Source organism: Solanum verrucosum, unplaced genomic scaffold (genome assembly GCF_900185275.1).
Source record: "Solanum verrucosum unplaced genomic scaffold, falcon-dt-bn FXZP01000038.1, whole genome shotgun sequence".
Lineage (NCBI taxonomy): Eukaryota > Viridiplantae > Streptophyta > Magnoliopsida > Solanales > Solanaceae > Solanum > Solanum verrucosum.
The window spans coordinates 1,200,002-1,226,568 of record NW_026020564.1 but is presented as its reverse complement, the minus strand read 5'-3'; the positions used below and the strand labels follow the sequence as shown (position 1 = coordinate 1,226,568).

The 26,567-nt window shown below is 35.3% G+C and overlaps 3 protein-coding genes across 3 annotated transcripts in view; 1 reads left to right on the top strand and 2 right to left on the bottom strand.

Moving 5' to 3' along the window:
* Positions 1-26,567, bottom strand: part of LOC125810249 (methyl jasmonate esterase 1-like) — a 364,593-nt gene that overhangs the window by 26,292 nt on the left and 311,734 nt on the right. The window lies entirely within an intron of this gene.
* The window catches only part of LOC125810235 (red chlorophyll catabolite reductase, chloroplastic), a 1,038,333-nt gene that overhangs the window by 817,918 nt on the left and 193,848 nt on the right, over positions 1-26,567 (top strand). The gene's annotated exons all lie outside the window — the stretch shown is intronic.
* LOC125810240 (methyl jasmonate esterase 1-like) lies at positions 721-26,567 on the bottom strand. The gene is made up of 4 exons (XM_049489747.1): positions 26,560-26,567; positions 9,790-10,163; positions 1,559-1,690; positions 721-1,180 (listed from the first exon to the last, which is right to left on the bottom strand). Exons 2-4 carry the CDS (start codon positions 10,156-10,158, stop codon positions 893-895), a joined length of 789 nt encoding a protein of 262 aa, XP_049345704.1. The 5' UTR covers positions 10,159-10,163; positions 26,560-26,567; the 3' UTR covers positions 721-892.

Genomic DNA, 26,567 nt, shown 5'->3' with positions numbered 1-26,567 from the left:
TTTTTCCAATACCAAACCACTAGTCGGATTTTTTTTTCGGTTTGACTCGATTTGCGGGTTGGTTCGATTTTCGATTTGATTTTGTACACCCCTAGTTACTAGTATACCAATGAATACGAATCTCAACTAAACAAATGTATACAAATTTGTCAGGTGAATACGAATGAATGGATATAAAGATGAATACAGACCAATATATACCTATGTAAAATTAAAATGATACTGATGCAAACAAATGTACACCAACTTATTAATGAATACAAATGAATATATTCAATACAAATGTATACAAATATGTTAGATGAATATAGATCAATGAATACCAATACAAACAAATGTATACAAATTCATTAAGTGAATATGGATTGAGTTTCTCACCATAACTTCTAGCAAATAATTGAGGAAAATAATTTTTAGATCGTAGATTCGAATAACCTATGAAAGAAGAATAGTCATAATTAAATATTTTATGGTAATTTTAAGGAGGTAGATAATTTTAAGTAAATCTTTTGTTAGTTTTTAGGAGAAATGGTTTGAAGTTAAAAGTGAGATATACTAAATATCTTTTATTATTTTTAAGAAAGATAATTTGAAGAGAGAAGGGTGTGATACAGAATATACATATGGCTATTAAATGCCAATTTTTGTAAAGCTTCCATTTACTAAATATATATTTCCCTTCTTCTAGTAACCAATAGTACCAAAATCAGAAATTTCATCAAGTGTATTCAAAATTTCATCAAGGATCGATATTCAAGAGAATATATGTATATACATACTAAAGTAATTAACGATCCATATACTTCAAATTGTTTTTATATTGTATAATTTTTGCACGAAGAATGTTCAACTGATTATATGTGACTACGCCACTGATAAACAAGGTGAAAGATCAATGATACTTTTGTGAAATCATAACAAGACAAGAACAAAGCTCCCTAGGTTTAGAGAACATGACCATGTGGCCTGCATCGTGAATCATCTGGACCTCATCTGGTGGATTATTCTTAATCAACCACCTTTGAAATTGTTCTTCCTTGAGCACTTTGTCCTTGTCACAAACAACATAAACACGATGAACACTACCATATTTCTCTTTTGAAAGTGTAGTGTTTGTCAATAGGACTGACTCATCGAATAATGGTACGGGTCTTACCAAATATGTTGCAAGAGTTAAGTCCTGTAGAGTCCCATAGACAACAATTATTGAATTTTATCATAATATTATCAAAAAACAATTGAATTATGGGAAAAGGCTGACTTTGAGAAAAAGACTCATCTATGTCATTTGATAAAAGTTTGGTTATCTATGACATTTTCGTATGAGAAAAGGCTTATCCATGCCATTATGAGTAAATTGAAAACTCATCCGATTTCGCAAAATCATTTTGTCCACATGACGAATGATGATTTGACCACATCATTAGTTTAATTTAATTTTTTAAATTAGTCAAATTTTCCCAAAATATTATCCTAGAAATAATATTAAGTTAGGGAAAATAAGTTTATAATTTTTTTGGGTTGAAAAGTAGTAAGTTTATAGTTGATACATACTCACCTCAGGAGGGGAGAATTGATAATAGATGGTTGCTAAGACTTTAGGGCCTAAAACGACAGAGGTTGGGCCTTTATCCAGTCCGTTGTTGTACACAAATTCAGTATCCATAGGTGTTTCCACTTGTTGACTATACTGTCAATTTGCAAACAAAATCAATGATTATTGTTTAGTATATTAGCAATATAATAGTAGTAATACATGTACACTCAATTACCTTGGAAATTCATGTTTTTAAACTTTTGATTACTACGTGTCGTATGGACAATTTTTTTTAGACCAAAGAGTAAAACTTATTACATATGAAAATTTGTCTATGGCGCAAGCAGAATTAAAAGTATAAGATTATCCACCTATAAAGTTATTTTTATAGATCGCCATGGATTAACAACCTTAAAGATAAGGTTGTTAAGTGTAACGAACTACTCCGACCGTTATTAGTAGACCAATTAATGCTGAAAGAAATTAGTCTAGAATGTTTTTTGGGTAGTGACTTAAAATTTCTAGGCTACGCCAGTCTCAGACAAAATCTGAGCAAGGTGAGGTCTAGAGAAATTCAGGAATGGGTTGGGTGTTATGTCTAAGCTTGATTCATGTTTTCTAGTAGCTAAGACATTAAGGAACCCATAAGACCTTTTGGAAACGAATTGGGGTGAGTAAAATTCCTGGTATCGACTTGGCGTGAAGGGGATAGCTTGGGGTGCCAAGGGTCGAAGGTATGGTGTGAAATGGGCCTTTGGCGGGGGGAGGGGGGGAGAGGCGCTTCCAAGTCTGTGATGTTTGTGCAAGTCGTTATAGAGGGCGTCACACCGCTATACTGGGAATTTAGCAGGCGCAATAGCAGGGGTAAGTCGCTATGGCGACACCGCTAAAACAGGTCGGGATGCTATATCGGGTTAAATCAGAATTTAATGCAGAATAGTCTCAAAACCTCTTATTTTCTACAACTTTGTTCTTGAGAGAAGGGAGGGTGATTTAAGGCAGTTTCCACCTGTTTTTCCACTTAATAGTTCTCTTGTAAAGGTAAGTTCGTTACTCCTAGTTTGTAAATTGATTCTTATGCCTTAGAATCTAGGGTATTACTCTTGGGGGACGTTTTTAACTTGATTTAATGGTGGGAAAAGCCCTGATTTGGGTAGAATGATCATGAGTTGGCTTGGGATTAGGATTTGTGTATAATATTGGTATGGTTAGGCCATCATTGTTTGATTGTTGTGTTTTATTATTTATTTAGATCAAGAACGATCCAAGGCATTGATAAAGGGAAAAGCTCGAGTTCTTTAGAGATTCCAAATGCTTGATTCAAGGTAGGTGATGGTTGTGTTTTCAAGTATGTAATGTATGCATGTCTATTGCTTTATAATCCTACTTGTGCGATGCATGTGAAGAAACTTCAGGCTAATGTGAAATGAACTATGTTGATGATCTCATAAAATGAATTTGTTATTTACTTATAGGTAGAAGTATGGTTGTTCATTGTGATTATGGTTGTATGTGCTTTTGGTGAATGATGGTTGGCTTGGGTACCACGCTAGTACAAAATAGTAATGGTTGTCTCCAATACCACGCCTGCATGAATCATTTATGGTTGGCCTGAATACTGCATCAGTACACTAACAGTTTGTGCGTGAATTCCATGAGAGAACCAAATTTACATGTTGGTTCCATGAGTAAACCAGTTTTACTTTTTCATAATGTGATTATGACATGTTGGCCCATGAGAGGATCGGGTATATGTATTTTTGTGATCATGTGGGGCATTTTTCATACATTGGTTGATAAGGATATTGTGACTTGGAGTCTGTTTCATGTTCCGATTCCTTTGTCAATCTTTTTGGACACACATTTTAGACTATTAGGCTAATGTTTTCTAGTTTTCGGGGTTGTATCCCCACTAGTGATTATTTACAGTTTTGGTGCTATTACATTCAGATTTTAGGGCTTATATATTAGGATGATTTATTGAGTTTATGTGAGCTCAATACTTTATTTACATTTAAATGATTTCTTAGTATTTTATATAGTAACTTGGTTTTGTAAATAGTTAGATGAGTTAGGTTGGGTTACAATTGGTTCTCCCACTAGAGGATTTGTATGGGTGACACTCACGGTGGGTCGGGATCACGACATGAAGTTGTGTATTAAGTACTTTACATATTGAATACGCTGACATTATTGTAATATTATTTGTCACTATCAATGTTGTTGCGGTAATGAAGTTTTGATGATTTCATAAATACAAGTTGAAACATGGTAGTCAGCATGGTCCACAGGAACAATGAACTAAGCTGGAAAAATTCAAGAGAATAAAATGAGTAAAGACAAGTGTGCAGGAATGACAGTGTGGATAGTGTTATTTATGAGATAAATCGCAAGTAGTCTGAGTGAGGAGTTGGAGTTCAATAACAACACTGATGAAGAAATAGGTTTGACTAAAGGAGGAGTCAAACTCAAAGACAACAGAGGTCGAGTTATAGAAGAACTGGCTTCTGATAAGGAGTCTGCTTGAAGTGAAACATTGTGATAGTTGTGTTTGGATAGAGGAAAAGAGTCACTAAAGACTTAAAAACTTATATAGCAAAGAGGTAATTGGCATATTGACTTTTCTGAAGTGTAGCTGAACTTTGAAGTAACACTTCTAAGAACCAGGCCCTAATACAGAATTTATGTTCTATGAAGGTTTTCATTGTGTTTGTGTCTTGATGTATTGATAGTTTAGTAAGTTATAGCCTGAAATAGGATCATATTCTTCAAGTTGAGGGCAACTCAAAGACTTGGGAACACACGACTTGGAGGTTTGTGCTAGTATGGGGATTAATTGAATATTCTGTAGATTACATAACTTTGTAATGATGAGGCTCATTATTGTAGTGAAGTTTGGGAGTAAATCCTGTTGTAGAACAAGTCATATTTTTACACCTTTTTGAGTTGTGTTTCCATGTTAAGTATTGTGTTATTATTTTACTGTCCTTACCTTATAATTGAAACACGTTAGGCAACTTGTTCACCTAGGTAAGAGCATAGATAAGTAAGATAACTCTAGGTCATGTAGAATATCAATTGATATTAGAGTAGGTTATCTTATAAAGGCTAACACCTAATATATGATCACGATGAATTTTGTATATTACCTATCGGTTATAGCGAAGGACAATTAACCATCAGACCACCAGTGTTCAATATAATACTTTGGGTTGTGAAAGGCACACATAGAGGACTTTATCCAAGCTATAGATTATGAACTATGGGCCAGGATAGCTACAAGACCAATCATCTCGATAAAAGCTATGGAAGAAGGTCAAGTTACAAAGGTAAGGGTTGACTTCAGTGTTGAAGATCTAATGGCTCTCAGGAAGAATGTGAATTCCAAAAATGTTCTTGTGTATGTCATAGGACCTGATGAGTAAAACAAGATCCCAAACTTTACCACTGCTAAAAAGATATGGGACACACTAATAAATGCTCATGAAGGAACAAATCAAGTCAGGAAATTCAGAGTGGCCATGTTGTTCACTGATTATGAAACCATCAAGATGAAGGAAAACAAACCACTTCTAGAGATTATTACTACACTCACACTCTAATCAATTTGTTTTCATCCCTAAGAAAGGTTCTCATTATTGAGGAATAGGTCGACAAAGTTTTGAGGGTTCTTCCAAAGGTAAAATGGGATGTCAAAATTATTGCCATCATGAGTACATTTGATGAACTATTAGGAAACCTCAGAACTTATGAGATGAATATGAATGATTTGAGAAAAGAGAAAATATTTCATGATAAGTCACTAGCCATGAAAGTATCTGATGGTGAAGAATCTGATCTAGATGAAAAACAAATGACATTCCTGGCAAAAAAAAATTAAGAAGTTCTTTTTAAATGGGAAAGGGGAATGACAAGAAGGAAACATGTAACAAGTAGTAGGAAAATGAAAATTCTCAAACCAGATATACAAGTGTGAAAGACTAATGATCATGTTTGGAAATGTCCTCAATGGTATGTTGAATGGAGGAAAGAAAGAGCTGAAAATGAATTAAAAGGAAAGGCTGCAAAATAAAAGAAAAAGAAGAATGTGCTATGATTGCTGCTTGAGGATTAGGAACTAAAGAATCTGATGAAGAAGTAGATGAGACAACTCTCATGGCAGTAAGAGACTCCGACCATGAAAAAGAAGAAGAATGTGAAAAACTATAGGTAAATATTCTGGAGTTAAAAGAAAAATTAAACCTTTTTTTTAAAGAAAAAATTAATATGCTTAATGAAAGGCTTAATTCATTATTTTCAAGAATAACCTGTGAAGAGACCAACTGTTCAACGTTTTTGTAGATCAAAAAACTGAGTGCATAGAACTCAAAAACTATAAAAATGTAACTGAAGAAGAAAATTGTTCTTTAAAGATATAGATTGGTAAACTTGATTCATCAAACTTGAATTTGAAATATGTAATTCTTAAGTTATCCATTATTAAAAGAGGGAAAATAAGTGATACTGAGATGAGGTTAGCAGATGCTCTGAAAGAGTACAAAATTGATTTTTTTTTGTGAGAAAGCCAAAGTGAAAAAAAATAATTTAGAAGTGTCTAGGCTAAAAATGGATCTTGAAAAATCTAATCGATGGACACACTCATCCAAAAATTTTAATCATATAAGTGAAAGAATTCATAATGAGAAAGCTAACATAGATTTTCATAGAGAAAGTGCTATTACAGAAGACTTATTCTACATTAGTGGCTAACTAGTGAATGTCCAGTCGCTAACAAATCTAGAAATAAGATCTCTGAATTAGCTGGTAAAAACTGCTTCAATACAGGTCAAACAAACAGATACAACAACTTGTTGCCAATTTGGAAAAGAGAAATCTTATTCACCCCTCTAATCTGGGTTCCTAAGACTAACCTTTGAAACTGTTTTACAGGTAAAAGTGAAAGGAAGCAAGCATTGGTACATAGACAGTGCTTGTTCGAGGCATAAGGCTGGTGACAAACACAAATTCATTTCACTTACTGCATTTAAAAGAGTTAGTGTTTCATTCGGAGATGGAAGAAAGGTATAGTTGTAGGAGTTGGGAAGAGTGGATAATCTGAATAAAAAGCATTGGAAGAAATATATCATGTAGATATACTAAATCATAATTATTGAGCATCTCTCAGTTATACGACAAAGGTAATAAGACAAGTTATACTTCAGTTGAGTGCATAGTTAAAACTGTGTAGACAAAGGAAACTGTTCTAACAATAAAAAGATACAAAAATATGTATAAATGTGATATTATGAGAATGCCTGGAACAAATCTTAAATGTTGTAGTGCAATTGCTAATGACTCCTCACTATGACACAAAAGACTTGGTCATGCTAGTCTTAAACAATTGAACAAACTGCTATCAAAGGATATGGTTATAGGCTTGCCTAAACTAAGTTCAAAGATGAAAACGTTTGTGTTGCATGTGTAAGAGGAAAGCAAGTGAGATCATCTTTCAAGCCAAAGAATTAGGTTAGTACAACCAAGTGTCTCAAACTAGGTCATGTGGATTTTTTATGGACCCATGGGAGTAAAAGGCAGAGAAGGGAAAATGTATGTTTTCATCCTTGTTGACGATTTTTCCCATTTTAATTGGACAGTGTTTTTGGCTTCTAAAGACAATTCCTTTGATGTTTTCTTTGATTTCCATAAGATCTGGCTGTAGAAAAAAATTTGAAATATCTAAATTCTTAAAATTTTGTTCAATAAATGGAATAGATCATAATTTTTCTGCTCCAGAACACCTCATCTAAATGGAGTAGTTGAGAGGAAAAATGAGACTTTAGAAGGCATGGCTATAAAAATGATGACGGCTAGTAATCTTGAAAAAATATTTTGGGCTAGGGCCATGAGCACTGTTTGTTATATTGTGAAAAGATGCATGTCTCGATCAATCATAGAGAATACTCCCTATGAATTACTCAAAGGTAGAAAGCCTAATATCTCTCATTTAAAGACATTTCATTGCAGATGTATTATACATTACAATGGAAAAGATAATTTGAGTAAATTTGATGCAAGAAGTGATGAGGGAATCTCCTAGGGTACTCACCACATAGTAAAGCCTATAGGGTACTAAAAAAACTAACCTACTGTTTTGAAGAAAGTATACATTTTATTTTTTATGAAAATAGTAAACATGATTGAGACTAACATGGACATTAATAATACTGAGGAGCATACTCAGGAACAGGTTACACTGCATAGTCGACAAGTCAAAATAGTTGAGAGCACACAAATAGAGTGAGTAATAGATCAAGAAATTGACACTATCTTGCATAATCCAGTGTTGATATCGATGGAACTTCTCAAGGATAGGCTATAAAAAGTTACAAGTATCAAGGATCGTATCTAATTGACAATATTCTTACTGATCTAACTGCTCGTGTGGCTCATGAGCATGAAAAGGGGGTCCTTGAGACACATATTATTGAATTGGAAGCCCCCATTGCCGGGAAAGAGCAGAGCATGATGAAACCATTTGTCGAATGACCCTGCTACTTCCTTCTGTTTCACCCCCCCTCTTAGTTCCCCATCCTTTTTCCTTGCCTATTCCTAGTTGTTTTCTGTCCTGATGGTTTTGTTGTTGTAATCAAGATCTTCTGTAGATGTTTTGTCATAAAATATCTTCTTGTTTAAATGAAATTATCCTCTTTTTTCTTAACCAACAGCTCTTGATCTTGTTCATTTTAATACGTTTTTATGTCATTCCTAAGTTTGATTTCACTTGTCTTGGTGATTGCCCCAGTGGCCATGAATTGGCTATCATGTTCTCCTTTGTACAATACATTACTGGTTACACTTTTCAATGATGTTATAAGGAGGGAGATAACGAGTTGTGCAATATTCATAACCCACTAACTAACATGTTTCATCTTAATATTGCAATGCCTAAATGCCTATATTTGCATATGTCATGGATGCACAAATGACGAATAATATGTCAACATCAAAAAGGGGGAATTCTTTGGGGTAATGATGATTTGATAAATACAATTTGAAACATGTTAGTCAGCATGGTCCAGAAGAACAATGAACTAAGCTGGAAAAATCCAAGAACAGGCAAACAAAATGAGTAAAGACAAGTGTGCAGGAATCACTGAGTGGATAATGTTGATTACAAGATAAAGTGCAAGAAGTCTGAGTGAAGAGTTGAAGTTCAATAACAACACTGATGAAGAAAGAAGTTTGTCGTTTGATGAAAGGAGGAGTTCAACTCAAAGACAACAGAGGTCGAGTTGTAGAAGAAGTGGCTTCTGGCAAGGAGTCTGGTTGATGTGAAATGCTATGATAGATGTGTTTAAATAGAGGAAAACACACATTGAAGACTTAATCACTTACATAGCAAAAAGGCAATTGGCATATTGAGTTTTTTGAAGTGCAGCTGAACTTTGAAGTAGCACTTTGAAGAACCAAGCCTGCTATAGAATTTATGTTCTAAGAAGTATATCTTTGTGTTTGTGTCTTGATGTATTGATAGTTCAGTAAGTTATAAACTAAAATAGGATCATAGTCTTCAAGTTGAGGGCAACTCGAAGACTTGGGAGCACAAGCCTCGGAGGTTTGTGCTAGATAGTGCTTAATTGATAATTTCGTACATTACATAGGCTTGTAATCCTGTTTGTTGAGGCTCATTGTTCTATTGAAGTTGGGGAGTAAATTGGGTTGTGGAACAAGTCGTGGTTTTTTATACCTTTTAAGCCGAGTGTTTCCACGTTAAGTATTGTGTTTTTTACTTTACTGTCTTTACCTTATAATTGAAACATGTCAAGCAACTTGTTCAGTTAGATAAAAGCATAGATAAGTAAGATAATTCTGTAGAATATTAAATGTGTTTATATGTTCAATTCTTATTCAATTTTTGTCCCTGGTTTTTGTGTCTTATTGTTATATAGGATTATAGGTGCTTCTATTATATAGAGTGATCTACAAAAATAACCTTGATGCACAGTTATAGAAGTCTGTTTATATAAAGTAGACCAACATGTGACTTGGAAAAATAAAAGCAGGATAGCTACTAAATTTTTCGATAAACCCAATTTAATTCGTCGCTAAATAGATCCTACTTGATCAAAATTTCATTTATTCCATTGTTATTTCATAGCTAAATGAGATTAGTATGAAATTTTTGTTGTTTCGGTATGAAATTTTATCAGTCGTTAATTCCTTATTTCTAGTACTAGTGTTAGACTATAGAAATTAAATTCATATGAGCAAACCTGTTGGGTAACGGCTACAAGATTGAGGTCAGGACCAGGCATAGAAGCTGAGACAAACACAGCCACAGCAATCTTGTGAGGGAACTTTTCCATGGCAAGAGATATGTTGATGCCACCCATGCTGTGTCCCACTAAAACCACTCTTTCTTGTTGTAGCAAAGAATTCATAAATTCCATCAATGGTTCATTGTAATCAGCCATTGAATTGAGATCTTCAACATGTTTTGGATTAATTCCAGAAGCAGCCATGTCAAGAACACTAACTTTGTGGCCTTCACTTCTTAGAATTGTCACAACTTTGTACCAACACCATGCACCATGACAAGCTCCATAAACTAGTACAAAGTGATTTTTATTACCCTTCTCCATTTTCCCTCTTTTTCTTGAAGAATTGTGTATATGACACTTTTCTAACTACTGAGAGGAATTTATAGTCAAAGAAAATTATTTGACTTAGCTATAAATTAGTTAGAAGGAATAGTTGCTCTTTTAGTCCCTTGATTCTTTATGAATGTTGACTTTGGTCCTTTGTGATACTCCAATATTCGGATTTAACCTTGAATTGACGCGTATTATATTGGTCACTTTACAAATAAATTATGTTACATTTTGATTATTTCTAGAACAATGTTATTACTATATATAATAAGTGGGAATATCTACTACTTAGCACATGACAAGTGTTGGATGATATGTGCTTAGATAGTGTTGTACATTCTTCTTTTATGGTTGTACCTTTAAAATTTATATTATTGGACAATTTAACACCATTAATTACCTACTACTTTATTAGCTGAAAAGTTTGACCTCATTTGGGCCCATTTATTATTTATATGTTTTCAATTTTCAATATATGTTGTCTATCTAATTCTTTTTTTCAACCTTTTATTTTAAACTTCTTGATATTTAATTACCTATTTATTACTCTCTCTATGCACTTTTAATTGTTATGATTTCCTTTTTAGAGTCAAACTATAAGAATTTTAACTAATATTTTACAATGTGTTTTTTCATCATATTCATAGGCAAAAAATTACAATTTATAGTACTTTTTGTATAGATTTTGCATATTTAAATTTTGTAATATATATATAATAAGTGGGAATATCTACTACTTAGCACATGACAAGTGTTGGATGATATGTGCTTAGATAGTGTTGTACATTCTTCTTTTATGGTTGTACCTTTAAAATTTATATTGCATTGAATTTAGTGAGTTGGTATGATGATATTGAAATAGTGTTGACATTGCAGTGCTTGAAATTTTAAGAAGATGCAATTTGATTGTTTTATAAACACGCAACAATGGATTTTGTGGAAAAGGTTTGACCATTTGAGAGACTTCAAAATATTGAATAATAAGAGAATAAAAATAATGAAAGGGCAATAGAAAAAAAAAGTAAATATAGGAATATAATGTGCATTCATGTTAATAGTCAAAATATAAATGAGGCAACAAAATATATAATTACATAAGTGTAACACCTTGAATATTTCGAAGCTAAGGCCCAAATCATTCTTCATTTGCATGTAAGTTCGTATCGTTTGATTCTTAAACTGCTCTTAGGTGTTAAGATCAATTCTTTAGTGTGAGAATGAATTCAGATATGAATTAAGGTCACTAGTACTTGCATACCTAGAATTCACAAAGCTAGGTTTTTCAATCCTTCTTCTAGTTTTGCAAAGAACTTTGTTCTTCTAGGTATGTAAGACTATTTATAGTGATGGACTAAGTTCGTCATCACCCCCTACATCTAAGTTCATTCATTAAAAGGTTATGTTCAGATTTTTATCCGTAGTCTCTTGAAATCTAAATTCAATTGTGTTTCTTATTCTAAGTTTTGATTCCTTAACCGTTGAGATTTTGAATTCTATTATGCATATTGAATTCTAAAATTCATTGTTCATGCTTCTTATCACATGAACCCAATTGTTTATAAAAATCATGTTTATAGAGATTTTTATATGCAATTTCTTATACGTTGATTTTGGACCGGAAAGGTGAGTCCAGAAGTATACGTTTTAAATACATGTTTTGAAAAGAGCTTTTATAGAAAGAATAAAATGATTTCATATGTAATATTTGACGTTTGAGAAAGAGAAAGAGTATACTTGATTTTTTGAAAGGTACTTCAATAAAGCAAAGTGAAATTAAAGTAAAGAAAGTTCTTTGAGAATATTGATATTGATTATTTTGGGAGTAGTATTGAGCACCAAATCGAGTATGTCATGACCCAAAGTATACCCTAGACGTGACATGTCGTATAAGACCCCGATAGACCCTAAAAAAGCCGTCTGACATACATCCAACACAATATAATAGACAAAAGTAGAAAGTCTCATATTATTTAAGAGTTTGACATAAAAGCAAAAGTCGAACATAGTCTCGACAAGCCAATCTAATACATCAAAAAAAGTGATCGGGACGTAACCTGTAAAACACGTACAATGTCTGAAACTAAAAACATAAGAAAAGTAAGTAAAGGTGACATGGTCCTCAGAAGATGAGGACTCACCAAATTTTCAAATGTAGCAAATTCGAATTTAGCCACAAGTGGGAGGAAAGGAAGCATCACACCCTACATTATTAGACAATGTAGGCACAAGTATGCATTAGTACATGGAATGTACTACGTATGAGGAATATACATAAACATGAAAACATGATCATAAAGGGACATAATAGGAAAACATGATATGCATAACTAAGATAAACATAGTAAAACATTTAAAGAAGAATCATAAGACATGAGCATGGTTAATGCATCTTAAAATCACAAGGAAAACTCTATAAAAACCATTGAAAGCAACATAGTTTATTTTGTGAGATAGTAGTCCATGTGAGCTATAACATGGAACCCGATGTAACTGCCACATCGAGAAGGGAGAGTCTACTTGCCAAGGTAGGATACTGTATCATATCATATGCTACTTATGGATCAACCAGTAAACAACTATTACTATGCCCCTATTAGTAAAGCATGTAGTTCTTGCAAGGCTTGCTGAGCTTCTTCATGTGACATACATCACAAAAGTAGTCCGTTGAACGATTGTCGATTGAGGGCATCATAATAGTATACTATTTTGGAACCTTGATGGGTTTTGCAGTCGACCATTTGATAGCCCTATTCCGGAATATACACATAATAGGGCTTCGATGGGTCATTTAAGACAATCCTAAGGGGGCACGTAGTTTATAACTACAGGTTGCTCCTAGACACTACCCTATTTGAGCCACTACCTCAAAGTTTTCTCGGTGCTAAGTTAAATCCCAACGGAATAGTCAATTTCATTAACATAATCATCATACATGTAAAAGCACAATTTAGTTACTAATCCAAGATTAAAAATCATTATAGAGTAGCTCCTTAAACTATGTGTGAGAAAGCCTTTCACTACTCTCGATTCTCAATGTGAGAAATCATTTCACAATTTAATTGATGCTTATCTTGAAAGCAACATTTAGATCATAAAACATATTTTCATAAATCATGCATAAAAACTTTCATAAATCATCAGTCACAAATCCATAACTTTCTTCATAAACTCATATCTTCATAAATTCATAGTTAAAATCATGAATAATGCACGAGTCTTATAGAAATCAATATGAAATCGTAGTTTAATATACACATGCATAGGAAGATTGAAAATGAAAAATTAAATCAACATCAATTAAGACTCATAAAGATCAAATGAAACCCAATTTAGGAGAAATTGAATAGGAAACTTAGAAATCCTTTGGGACCCACTAGATGAATGAAATCCAATGGTGAAATCCTACATACCTTGATAATCAAAGCGCCTAAAATGGTGAATTGAAGACTTTGAATTGAAACACTAGCTTCTTGTTCCTTAGCTTGAGAGAGAATTAAGGAGGATGAATTTGGTTGGGATTTGAGAATTAGGAGAATGAATTTAGAATGGTTAATTTTAGGACTTAGAAATCTTATATAGGAATTAGAATTAGGATCAAAACGACATATTTTAGGTATTAAATGCATAAAAGAAGTCCCAAATAGCCCTGGCTTAAAAATTGTTGAAACACCCTCTACAGAAGCCTTTCACGGACCATTAATCGCTTCTCTGTATGTGAAGTGTCTGGGATTTTCTAAGTCAATCTCCACAGATGGGCCTACCATCTATTGACCCTTTTACTATCCATGAACCTATTCGTGAATCATTGCCTTAGAATAATTTTCACAAGGTTCATGTTCAAGGATAGGTTCACTGAATGTGTGCCCTTCCACTGTCCTTGAAACCTTCATTAAGCCATTGCCTTAGAATATCGTTCACAAGGCTGGGGTTCAAGGATGGGTTCACTAACTGTGGACCCTTCTACCGGACTTGAACCCTTTCTTAGACCCTTGCTTTAGAATACTTTTCACAAGGCTCGAGTTCAAGGATGGGTTCACTAACTCTGGACCCTTCCACCATCCTTGAACCCTTCCTTAGACCCTTGACTTAGAATATTTTTCACAAGGCTCGGGTTCAAGGTTGGGTTCACTGACCGTGGACCCTTTCACCTTTCTTGAACTCGTCCTTACATGTCTACTTTTCATAGATTTCCAAATGGATTTTTCTCATCCCAACTTCTAATTAACTTTTTACACTTTTGAAGTGTTACAAGGTAAGATTCTATTTTTAATCAAAGCCCCATAAAACTACGTAGCCAGTGTACTATAGGATCGTATCAACTTTTAGGTGACTCATCAGTGCCTAAAGAAGGCTTATTAGAGGGATCCACAATTATAGTTAGCATCATATACCATAGAAAAGTATAGGGTGCCCTTGAAATATTGGTGCAACGTTGTATCACCACTAGGCTCATAGTGATGGTTGTCAGTTAGAGTAACTTTCCACAGAGGAATTTTTTATACTTTCATATTGCTTATATTGCATACCTTACTGTAAAGTACAAATAGTTTTCACTACTTCCGTATACATTGTTTTGCTTGATATGTATCTAGTCATCAATCCAGTTATTATATTACTAATCCATATTACATACTTGTACATTCATTGTACTTACATCATTCGACCTATATTATTTTATGTCGCAGATATAGGTGTTCGGGATAATCAACATGCACTCCGTTGAGATCATTCCACACTTCTTGATAGCTTTTGGTGAGCCTACTTTCTTTCGGAGGACCACATTTCTATATTTTATTTTAGTGGTATTTGAGGTTTCATGGGTCTTGTTTCGACATTTATCTTAAACAATAGAGGCTTCATAGAGAGACAGAGTTAGTAAGCTCCCAATATTTTTCTTAGATGTTTTATTGAAACTTATCATTTATGTCATGTTTTATAAACAATGTTTGGGAGTTTTCTTGAAATGATTTAAATTCTCATGTATTAAAGCTTCCGCCTATCCCATAGATTCATGTGAATCATAGTAATCTAGGCCAAGGGTTTTCTTGCGCCCAATAATGGTATCCGAGTGACGGCCACATCCAGGGTGTAGGCTCTTGGTGTGACAAACTTTGTATCAGAGCACAGAGTTCAAATTTCTTTGGGTGTCGATGAAGCTGTGTCTATTAGAGTCTTTCTTATCAATGTGAAGTGCGCAACATCTATAATAGGAAAGCTACAAGATAATAGAAATTGTCTCTTTTCTTCGTACTCTCATTCGTGCGATAAAGTGTAACTCTACAAACATTTCTTCTAATTTGTGCTTACACATACTTTTTTTATCAAATCACGCCTCCCCGAATAAGAGAAGGTGTCCTTTTATTAGGAATATGAATCCTTATGAAACACTTGTCCAAGCTGGATCAGAGGGTCCCAATGCACTTATTGTGCTACCCCTTTAGGATGATGTCACTATTGTGAAGTTTTGGAATGTTATCAAGATGTTGACATAGCCTGTGATAGCACAGGTTGATTGCCATGGAGTGGACCATCATGTTGGGACTAGCACATCTAGAGTTTGAGAGTTTTGGGTATGAATCCCACGGAGTTCATTGGGTCAAAGCTCAATGAGGATCCAAAAAACTTTGTGGATGAGCTTTAGAAACTGTTTGAGGTCATGCATATTGTTGATTCTAAGTGTATGGAGTTGGCTACATACCAACTCAAGGGTGTTTCCAGGATACGGTACCACCTAAGGAAAAAGACTAGAGTAGAAGGTGCACCACTCTTAGGCTGGACTGTGTTTGAGAATGCTTTCTTGGGTGCTTCTCTCCCCCCGAGAGGTAAGAGAAGCAAAGGTGATGGAGTTCTTTAATCTGAAGTAGGATTTTATAACTGTGTAGGAATACAACTTCAAGTTTACCGAGTTATCTCACTATGCTTCAAAAATGGTGGCTAATATGAGGAGCAAAATGAGTTTGTATCTGTCACGACTCTCGCGCTATTCAAATAAGGATTGTAAGACGGCTATGCTGATAGGAGACATAGACATAGTGATACACCCAAATTACACCTCCCTAAAAAAGTATAAGCGGTCGTTGTCAAACAAAGAAACTAACTAAGGTTAGGGTCGATCCCATGAGGAATATGGTCTAGACATAGGCCAATTTATTGTGGATTGTACTTTTAGTCAACTTCTTCTGTAAAAAAGGTAGTTTTGTAACATAAAATAATAATTGATTGATTTGTAGCAACAAGTAATAAGTAACAAGTAGCAGAATTTACAGTTTGTAATATCAATATGAGATTGAAACTAGGGCATGTGTGTTCCCCACAAGTTCTTAACGCAATAATCTCAATAATAGTAACTTTTTCCTAGTGTTTAACATGCAAAGTCAGTAAGTTAGGTATCTCCTAAGTGATTGGTCGTCCAAATAGAGGATTTCACCGCGCAACTTGATCGGTCTATATGTGTATTCTTTACTAACCCTTACCCTTGACTCCAGATTTGCCCTCACTTATTTGGGTTAGGCTATTAGAGCGGATTATCACGCTAAATCTCCGTTGTTTAATCTCTTTCCCATTCATTACTTCCTTGGTCAGGTAAGTAGGAATGATGCAAGTTCTAACGTGGCATACCGTTAAAAATCATTCAAAGCGAAGAGATTAACAACACATGCATAAACACTATTTTAGAATTACTTAGTTATTAGTTTTATGTTGTTAATAACTCATAGTTCCCACAACCCTAGTTTTGGATTAATTACTCATATCTGTGTGTTCATAATTCATATTAGGGTTAGTAAAATAAATCATGAACTTACTATTAGAATAGATGAAATTTGGAATCTTGAATTGAAGAACAAATACAAATATCATAAACCAATTTCAAGAATTAAATGCCAAAAGGGTTCGCAAAATAATTCTCAAAGCCAAAAGTAAGTATCTGAAAACGTCTAACAACCCAAAAAATGAAAAATACAACTAATATTTATTGAAAACAAATCCTAAACCAAGTATGATAAGGAAGACTAAGGAGATTCGGCTTGGGTAGTGTCATCTACGGTTGGTGACCTACGACTCATAGTAGTTCCTACGGCTCGTAGGTACCTTCCTCTAGTCAGCACTTGGTCCATCATTTTTTGATTGCTTCCTATGAGCATGACTTACGGTTCATAAGTCTATGTACCGTCCTTCCTGTTCAATCGCCGTTCATGAACTGGAGCTCATTCTTTCTGTACTTTTATATGACTCCTTATGTATAACTTGTAGTGGTAACTATGGCTCGTCAGTCTGCTTTCACCTTCCATACTTAGTTCCAATTCTCAGCACTTCAACTTGCAGCTTCCACCTACAGCTTGTCGTAGAGATGATGGCTCGTAAGTCAAATCATTCATCAAGAAAAAAATCATGCTACTTCAACACCAACTGCTCCAAAACCCATTTCCTGCAAAATTAGAGCAAAATACCATCACATCTAATAACAAAATGCCCAAGACTCATGCAAAACTCTAATTTTAATGCGTCAAAATGACCGTAAATTCACGGTACATCAACACCCTCAACTTAAAATTGTTGCTTGTCCTCAAGTGACGCAATAGACTCTAAACGATACTTATGCATAAGTAATTCAAAGTTCATGCAATCACATGGCATTTTCTTACTAATCACCGCTCCTTATTTGTTTACCCTAGTGCAATCTTTTAGTTAACTCAGCAAACAAAAAATATGCGGATCAATACATGACATAGACATACATTGACACATTCACATACGCAAATAACAATCACCAAGATACCAGATTTTCTAATATGTAACTTGTGCCCTTACCGCAAAGAAATCCCTTTTGTTCACACAGAATAGGTGTTTTTATTATGGACTCAGTAGAAACTCACACTCAAAAATCGAATTCAGTATAGTTATACACAATACCATATAGGTTTACCCTTATTTTCTATGCTTCGATTTTTCAAATTGTTAAACTGGGATTACTATAGGACCTTTTTAGCTTGTAACGTACGCTCAGGGTCAGGTGTGGTATATTTAAATATTAAGTGACTTTCCTGCCCTCCTTGACATTACATTGGCTATTTTCCTCTTTTACAATTCATTTTGGCGTCACCTTGCTTTTGCTCTTCTCCATGTTATTTATTTAAGCTCGGTGTGACTTTGACTTGATTTCTTTTTTTGCTTCAGCTTTCTTTCATCTTTTTCATTTAATCTTTCCATTATTTTGCTTTTATGTTTGTTCACACCATTTACAAATATTTTTACACACTTTTGTTCTGTTTCTCTACACACAACTATTTTCATACACCTTTCTTTTCTTGTTCTCCTCCATAACAACCACCCTCAACTTAAGCTTTTAGTGTGGGTTGAAGAGCACGATGTCCCAGGAGGGACTAGGGCCAAAATAAAGGTGAACAACTCTAAAGGAAAGCCACCCTCAAATTAGGATTTTAGCCTGAGTTAAAGTACACAATGTCCAAGGAGGGACCAGGGCCAAAGCAAAGTTTATAAATTTGTTCGGGCAAGGTGAATTGGGTGAATTGAAAAACAAAGTCTTCTTAGGCTCAAACATTTGGATCGAAGAGAGAAATTTATTCATTTTGGTTGGTTGTTTTTAGGCTTAAGTGGACTCATTCTCCATAATGGCCTATTATCCTTTCCTAATTCAGAGTATAAATCATCTTAGCAAGACCAATGGGGCAAGTTCTAGATTCGTATGCACCATATGACTATGCAAACATCCTCACACACACATGGTACCTTGTTTGACTATCAAATCACCAATATATATGGTTCATTTATATCTTAAGTCATGTTGTCTAATCGATTCCTATAATGTCACGAAAAGATCCTACATATTTAGCTTATCAATTACCCAAACATATCACATATCAATTTTGGAGGGGTCTCCCTTTTCATGTTTTTTGTCATCATGCTTTTTATTCTAGCTAATTCTACACTTATACTGTCCTAGACATGTCGGTTCAACAAAAATTAAACAGTTCCTTGGAGAAAAAGAGCAAAGGCAAGAAAACCCCAAGGAAGGATTGTGAGTTGGGTTATTCAAACTTCACCCTCTCAATCACAATCCGTTCACCCCACCCCCACATGAAAAACAATGTAATGCCCTCAATGCACATAATAAAGTAACACAAAGGGTGAGACAAACATGTGGCACATAAGCGCCAAAGATCAATCAAGGGTTGTGGGTCCGCCTACCCCAAACCCGTTGGATCACCATGTGTGATGCACTCACTAACACCCTAACTATAACTGAAGGAGCATCATCAGTAGTGCCCCTCGAACCGGATGCTCTGGCAGCCAACTCTCTCTCTCTAAGCTTTCACATCTCCTCATCAAGTCGCAATTGCTTTTACACCACCTCAAACTGCTGCATGTCCTCTTTCCTAGCTCTCTGCTCTTCCTCCGTATCGTTAGTACGCTCCGAAGCCCCTGTGCACTTTCCAGCCACACGATGAGGGATATGGGCAGGCTCATCCTCACTGAACAATTCATTTAGCACCACATCTCCACCATCATCCTCGGGAGGAGGGGTATAGCAAAGTAAATAGAAGCCAAAGCATCAATATCAACCCGGAGCCTGGCCAACTCCGTCTGGAAATTAGCTAGATCAATAGTAGGCTGAGGTCTATCAAACATTTGTATCTCAAAATCATATATTCTTCAATGCACTACCTGTATCTTCACCTCCACAACTTGTTCTACCCTCTTCTCAGATTTCTCAACAGTCTTCTTCATCCATGGATGAATGTGCTGCAAAAGTGTCGCCATCTGAGTCTCTAACTTTTGGACTCTGGTTAGTGGCATCAAAGCATAACCTGTACGAGTAGGAGCACGTGGTATGCTCCCGGCCGATCCGGATGACGAAGAAGGTAGGGCTGCCATATCGGGATGCATAGGTGGAGCTGAAATATTACCCTCTTCGGGCTGCTCTGAAGCAAAGTCCTCGTTCATATGCGGCAAGTTAAACTGTATATCCCTCCATGGATCTACGGGTTTTGCATCATCCCGTCTAACACCAACGTCGACTGTCTTGGTCATCTCAATCAATCGGTCACATCCCTACATTAGAACTGTAGCCTTTCTACATAGGAAAATATTCAGACACGGAAATGGTAGTGTGGTCTCCTCCCGGAAAGCCCTCTCATGAATCTCGGCTATCAGACTCTGAGAAAAATCTATCTCATGCCCTGCCATCAAAGAAGCAAGCATCACCACATGATCCCAAGTCACTATGTTATCCACCATCGTGGGGGACAATTTGGCCCGGATAATAGACCACCAGAACTTGGCTGAAAAATTAAGAGTCGCCTTTTTTATAGGCAAGGTCATGTCACGAACCCACTCAGAGCTCACCACCTCATCAACAATGTGCCCAGCTATCCAGCGCAACAAAGTCTCTCTCTGATCAGTGTCACGCATGGCGCCTCTATTCTGCAGCACCCTTATCCGTAGTCACACTCAGTTGTGTTAATCAGCTGAGCATGTGAAGGGTCGTAAATAAAACGGCATACCGTGACCTCATATAGGTCGACGGGATACCCCACGCTAGAGTAGTCAAAACTAGGAACTGAGCTAGTGCCTTAGTACGTGGCGGTAGAGCATTATGTACAGTAGCTGCGTAGGAATCATAAAACTCCCTAACCGTCTTCGGATTTTACCTTCCTGGAGTCTCTACAATTCACTCATATATGTTTTGCTTAAATAGCTCATTAATCACCAGAACTGTGTGAAGACTGCCCGTGAGAACTTGACGCTACAAAAATTTTAAATATATATTTTTGTACTGATTATTATCGTAGAAGAACCAGATCATATAACTAAATACATTTATGTGCTCTTCTTTCTCATAGTCAATTCTCAAAGCAATAGAAACCTTCAAAATAAAATAAAAAAATGTTATGCACATCCATTTTGTTTGTACAGGTTATCTCTTTTATTTGTTAACGTGTTTATCGACATTTATAGTGTAGGCTGCCTCGTCCCGAGGAAAATCCTAAAATGACAAATACAATCACAAGATTGGGCATGGAAAATTTATCTTTCCGCACTTGAATTATTATTTTTTAATTCATCCCCTAGTAGCTAAGCTTTTTTATCCCTTGATGGCTTGAACATACAATCTTTGAGTTGAAAGTGAGGATTGATTACCATTCGAGCAACCCTTATTTTCTTTAAAAAAAATTGTCCATTGGTTGTTGTAGTGGATTATTGCCTAAATTGGAATACTACAATGGGTGTAAAGCTAAATGAGGAGAGGCATAGGAGGGAGTAGTGTATACAAATTTGTCAGGTTAATACAAATGGATGGATATAAAGATGAATACATACCAATGTATAACTATGTAAAATTAGAATGATACTGATGCAAACAAATGTACACCAACTTATTAATGAATATATTCAATACAAAGTATACAAATCTGTTAGATGAATATAGATCAATGGATACCAATACAAACAAATGTATACAAATTCATTAAGTGAATATTGATTGAGTTTCTCACCATAACTTCTAGCAAACAATTGAGGAAATTAATTTTTGCATGAAGAATGTTCATCTAAATATATGTAACTACGCCACTGATAAACAAGGTGAAAGGTAAATGGAGTATGCCTTAGCTTTAAAAAGCCAAAGGCAAAGTCCAAGGGAGGCTCCAAGGCTAGTGGATCACTTCAAGGACCTTAAATGCTCCCTTGGACTTTGCCTTAGTTTTATTTGGTAAATCCATGTGGGCAGGGAGGGTTTTCGTAAATATTATTTATATATATATAAGTAGGTCATGGCTATAAAAATGATGACGGCTAGTAATCTTGAAAAAATATTTTGGGCTAAGGCCATGAGCACTGTTTGTTATATTGTGAAAAGATGCATGTCTCAATCAATCATATAGAATACTCCCTATGAATTACTCAAATGTAGAAAGCCTAATATCTCTCATTTAAAGACATTTCATTGCAGATGTATTATACATTACAATGGAATACTCTCATGGATATGCCTTAGCTTTAAAAAGCCAAAGGCAAAGTCCAAGGGAGGCTCCAAGGCTAGTGGATCACTTCAAGGACCTTAAATGCTCCCTTGGACTTTGCCTTAGTTTTATTTGGTAAATCCATGTGGGTAGAGGGGGTTTTCGTAAATATTATTTTTAAGTTAAATTAAGAAGTGGGTATATTTTATATTGGGTATATTTTATATTATTTCTAAATAACTATATAAGGTATTAAAACATTTAAAAGGTATTTTTTTAATTCATTCTTCAAATTAAAACTCCCAAAGACTTTCTCTCTCTAAAGTTCTCTTAAGTTCAAGGAAGAAGAAGTTGGATAGCTAGGGTTTCAAATTGAGGGTTCCTTCCACCAAATTTCGTTGGGATTTCATCAATTGAGGTATGGTGGCTCTTTATCTAAAGCTAGTTTTCGCTTTAGAGCCAATCTCAAATGAATTTCAAAGTTTTCCAAAAAGTTATGGAAAAAAAAAAGCTTGTTTCTCAATTCTCTCAAGGGTTCTTGCATGAAAATGGTTTCAATGATTAAATATGATGTTATTAATATTTGATTGAAGGATTTTGAATGAAAAACTCCATGAACCCTTGTCTTCCACAAAACGCTAGAATTTACTTGTGAAGTGGGTCTTTTGCTTATAATTCAAAGTTTATGGAATTGTGTTTGGATTGGATTGTATTGGTGACTCTTATGATTTTCTACATCTATCTATGATGAATTGTTGATGTATGGATGAATTGAGAGTTGTGGACTTATGGGCAAGTTATGGATGAATTCTCTTGTGGTAAGTAAAATGGTTGGGACTTGAGATTTGTTGATTATGGCTTTGGAGGATGGTAAGTTGGCTTAATCTCATATTATTGATATAATTGTTCTTGTTTTGTTTGATCCACTTATGGTGGAGGTGTTTAATTATGGAATGTATTATGAATATGGCCTTGAAGGCATTATCTATTAAATTAAAGTGTTATCAAGTTATGAAGTGTCATTGTACTATGTGAAGGTATAAATGTGAAGGTATTCTTATGGACATAAGGTGATCTTGTATAAAGTGTTATTGCATTATGATTGAAAGTGTGATCTCTTTTAATATTCATATATGTGATGATGTTAGACTATGAAGAGTCTCTATATGGTAATGTTGTGGCTTGCTTGGTAGACTTAGATGTCCCTTCTTGTTACATGAAAGCTTATGGAATGAATGAATGTCTAGGATCGGTAGATCCTTGTGGTGCCATTTCTATGAATGATAAAAGAGGACTTCTAGGCTAAGTCTTGAATCGGTAAACCTAAGCATGGTGCCCTTTCATAAGTCTAGACTCCTAAGTGAATGAAAAACCTTGAAGTGGTGGACCTTAGGATGATGACCTTCTTCTTGTGTGAAATGATAGACTTAGAGTTGGTGGACCGGAACGATAGAAAACTCTCTCTAAGAAAGTCAATGAGCTATCCTAATGAACCTTGATCGGTAGAACCTTGTGGTGCCCTTCTTGGTAGAAGTACTATGAGTCAGTTGGACTTAGTGATGGAGCGCTCTCTAGCACATACGTGTGAATGAATTTACTCTATGGGAACTAAGGCTAAGCACCGAGTGGATATGGTTAAGAAGGTAGCCCTCTCCGAGTATGAGGTTAGGGTACAATGAACTTCTTTGGATATCCCCTAAACCATGTGCCTACATGGGTTGCTTATTAGTTCTACCCTTGGGAAGAAGAACACCTTCCACGGAGTAGGGTAGACTCCGGATTCCATGCCTAGCTAGTATGGTCTATGTCGGTTAATGCCTATTCCCATCATATGGGATGTGCACTCTAGTTATTGGATAGGTTCTACAAAGTGTAGGTGGTAGTATGGGATGCTATCTACACATGACACGAGTAGGCCTAGAAGATGCTAAAGTGAGTTCCCTAAGTCTAAATGACTATTAAGTGAAAGTCCCCTAATTGTTTGAATGTCTCCTAAAATGGTGTAATAAAGAATGTTGACTTAGCACGTTGTATTGTAATGATAAATTCCTTATCTATGGTAACCCTTAGGAACACTTAGGTGTATATGAAGAGGTTATATGGGCGGTCACTTCATGTCTCACTTAAGTGTGGCTTAGGGTGACTTGAGATAGAGGTTTCAAGATGATGAAAGGACTTACTTAACTATTATGTTTATGTATTGTACATTGGTATTAGTTGAGTATGTCTATTATGTGGGTATTGTCTTATATGTGGATGATGACTTGAAATGTGTCTCTTATACTTGTGTTATGAAGGTTTTATCAAAAAATGGCATGAAAACCTATATCTCAAATAAATGTCCGTTTTAGCATGTTTTTGCATAGTCATCATACTTAGTACTTAATTGTGCTAATTCCATTTTTTTCTCTATTTTTTTTTTCTACAAGTGTAGGTTCCGGCAAGTGAGCGGGTTCTATAGTAAGCTTGGGATTTGAAGTTCTTCCTAGATCTTGTGGTATGTCCTCGTATGTCGAGGACAAGACTTTTCTATTCTAGTTTTATGATAAGGTTTTTGTAATAGACTTAGTAGACTTCTTTTGATTGTAAAGGGCTGTGTCCCTAGTATGTTTTCAGGTTTATGTCTAAGATGGCTAAGAGACTTAATATTCCGCTTGTGTATTTTTGAAAGATGTTTTAAAAAAAATTTGACATTTGAGTCTTATGGATTTTGTTTTAAAGAGTTTTTAATTTCGCACTATTTTACATATCTAATGTGATGAATGCTAAGGGCTTGTATAAGACCTCTGAGAGGTCGAATATGCATGTTACGACTTGGGGGTGCTCTCGGGTCGTGACAATTCCCCGTTTGATTCTTCTTCTTCTTCTAGAGTTTCAAACCCAAATGATTAGATTTCAGGCAGCGGACTCAAGTTCTGAAAACTGCATTATCTTTCTTAATTTACTCTTTATCCCAGTTCCAATAAGCATGCTCATCCACGACTACATCTCTTCGGATTGAAATACTTTTTGTTTGCAAGTTGAAAACTCTATAACCCTTGGCTTGTGATGAATAACCAATAAAGATCCCCAATTCACCTTTTGGTTCAAGTTTGCTTCTTTTGATAGAAGGAACATGAGAATAGCATATCGAACCAAAACCTTTTAGATGCTTGGCAGAAGGTTGTATTCCACTCCATGCCTCAATAGGAGTCTTTTCATCCACAGCTTTTGTTGGCAGCCTATTTAACAAATACACTGAAGTATGAATAGCTTCAGCCCAAAATCTTTGTGGCAGTTTCTTTTCCAGCAACAAACATCTAGCCATTTCAACTACTGTTCTGTTCTTCCTCTCCGAGACTCCATTTTGTTCAGGTGAATAACTTACTGTCAACTTGTGATCAATCCCCATATCGTCATAATACTTATTGAACTCATTTGAAGTGTATTCACCACCATTGTCTGACCTCAAAACCTTTAGCTTAGTACCACTCTGTCTTTTCGCAAAATCTCTAAATTTCTTGAAAACTGAAAATACTTGAGACTTGTTACTCATAAAGTACACCCAAGTCATCCTTGTTAAGTCATCAATAAGGAGCACAAAATATTTATTGTGTCCCAAAGATGATGTCCGCCCGCATAGGTCTACACACATTAGTGTGAACTAGTTCAAGTTTTTCAGTTGCCCTCCGGGTAGCATGTTTAGGAAATGATTTCCTGTGTACCTTACCCATCTGACATGACTCACAAACTTCTTTAGACAGTGAAATCTCAGGTAAATCCTTAGTCAAGCCCTTTTCATACATAGACTTTAAAGTAGCATAGTTAAAGTGACCATATCTTTTGTGCCACAACCATGACTCATCCTTACGTACAAAATTTGCACTATCAAACCTCCCATCTAAAGGAAAGGTTTTATCCACCATTTCTACTTTAACAATCAAACTATCTTCAGAGTCAAGGATCAAACAATGTTTGCCCTTAAAATATAATGAATAGCCTTTAGACATCATTTGAGCCACACTTAACAAATTACATGCTAAACAAGGAACATACAACACATCATGTATTAACTTTGTACCTTGTGTAGTCTGAAAGGAAACTGAACCATTTCCGTGTGCATCAACCATTTCACCATTTCCCATCCTAACTTTAGCGTTGAATGACTTTTCAGGTGTGTTAAATAAGAGCTCATTGTGTGACATATGACTCGCACATCCACTATCTATGAACCATGAGGATTTGTTGGTTGTGTTTTCTACATGAGAAGCCATAAACAAGCTTTCTTCTTCATTTTCGGACTTTTCAACAAAATTTGTTTGTTGCACATGCTTTTGTTGTGGTTGATTTTGCCTGGCCCTGCAATTTTTCTCAATATGACCCATCTTTCTACAGAATTTACATTGAATCGATGGCTTTCCTTTGAACCAACGGTCTTTT

Excerpts from the sequence above, each read along its gene's own strand:
- LOC125810240 (XM_049489747.1), bottom strand. The coding sequence starts at position 10,158 with ATGGAGAAGGGTAATAAAAATCACTTTGTACTAGTTTATGGAGCTTGT. Across the intron at positions 1,691-9,789 it reads TTGTAGCCGTTACCCAACAG|TATAGTCAACAAGTGGAAAC; the intron begins GTTTGCTCATAT and ends GCAAATTGACAG. Across the intron at positions 1,181-1,558 it reads ATCAATTCTCCCCTCCTGAG|GACTTAACTCTTGCAACATA; the intron begins GTGAGTATGTAT and ends GGGACTCTACAG.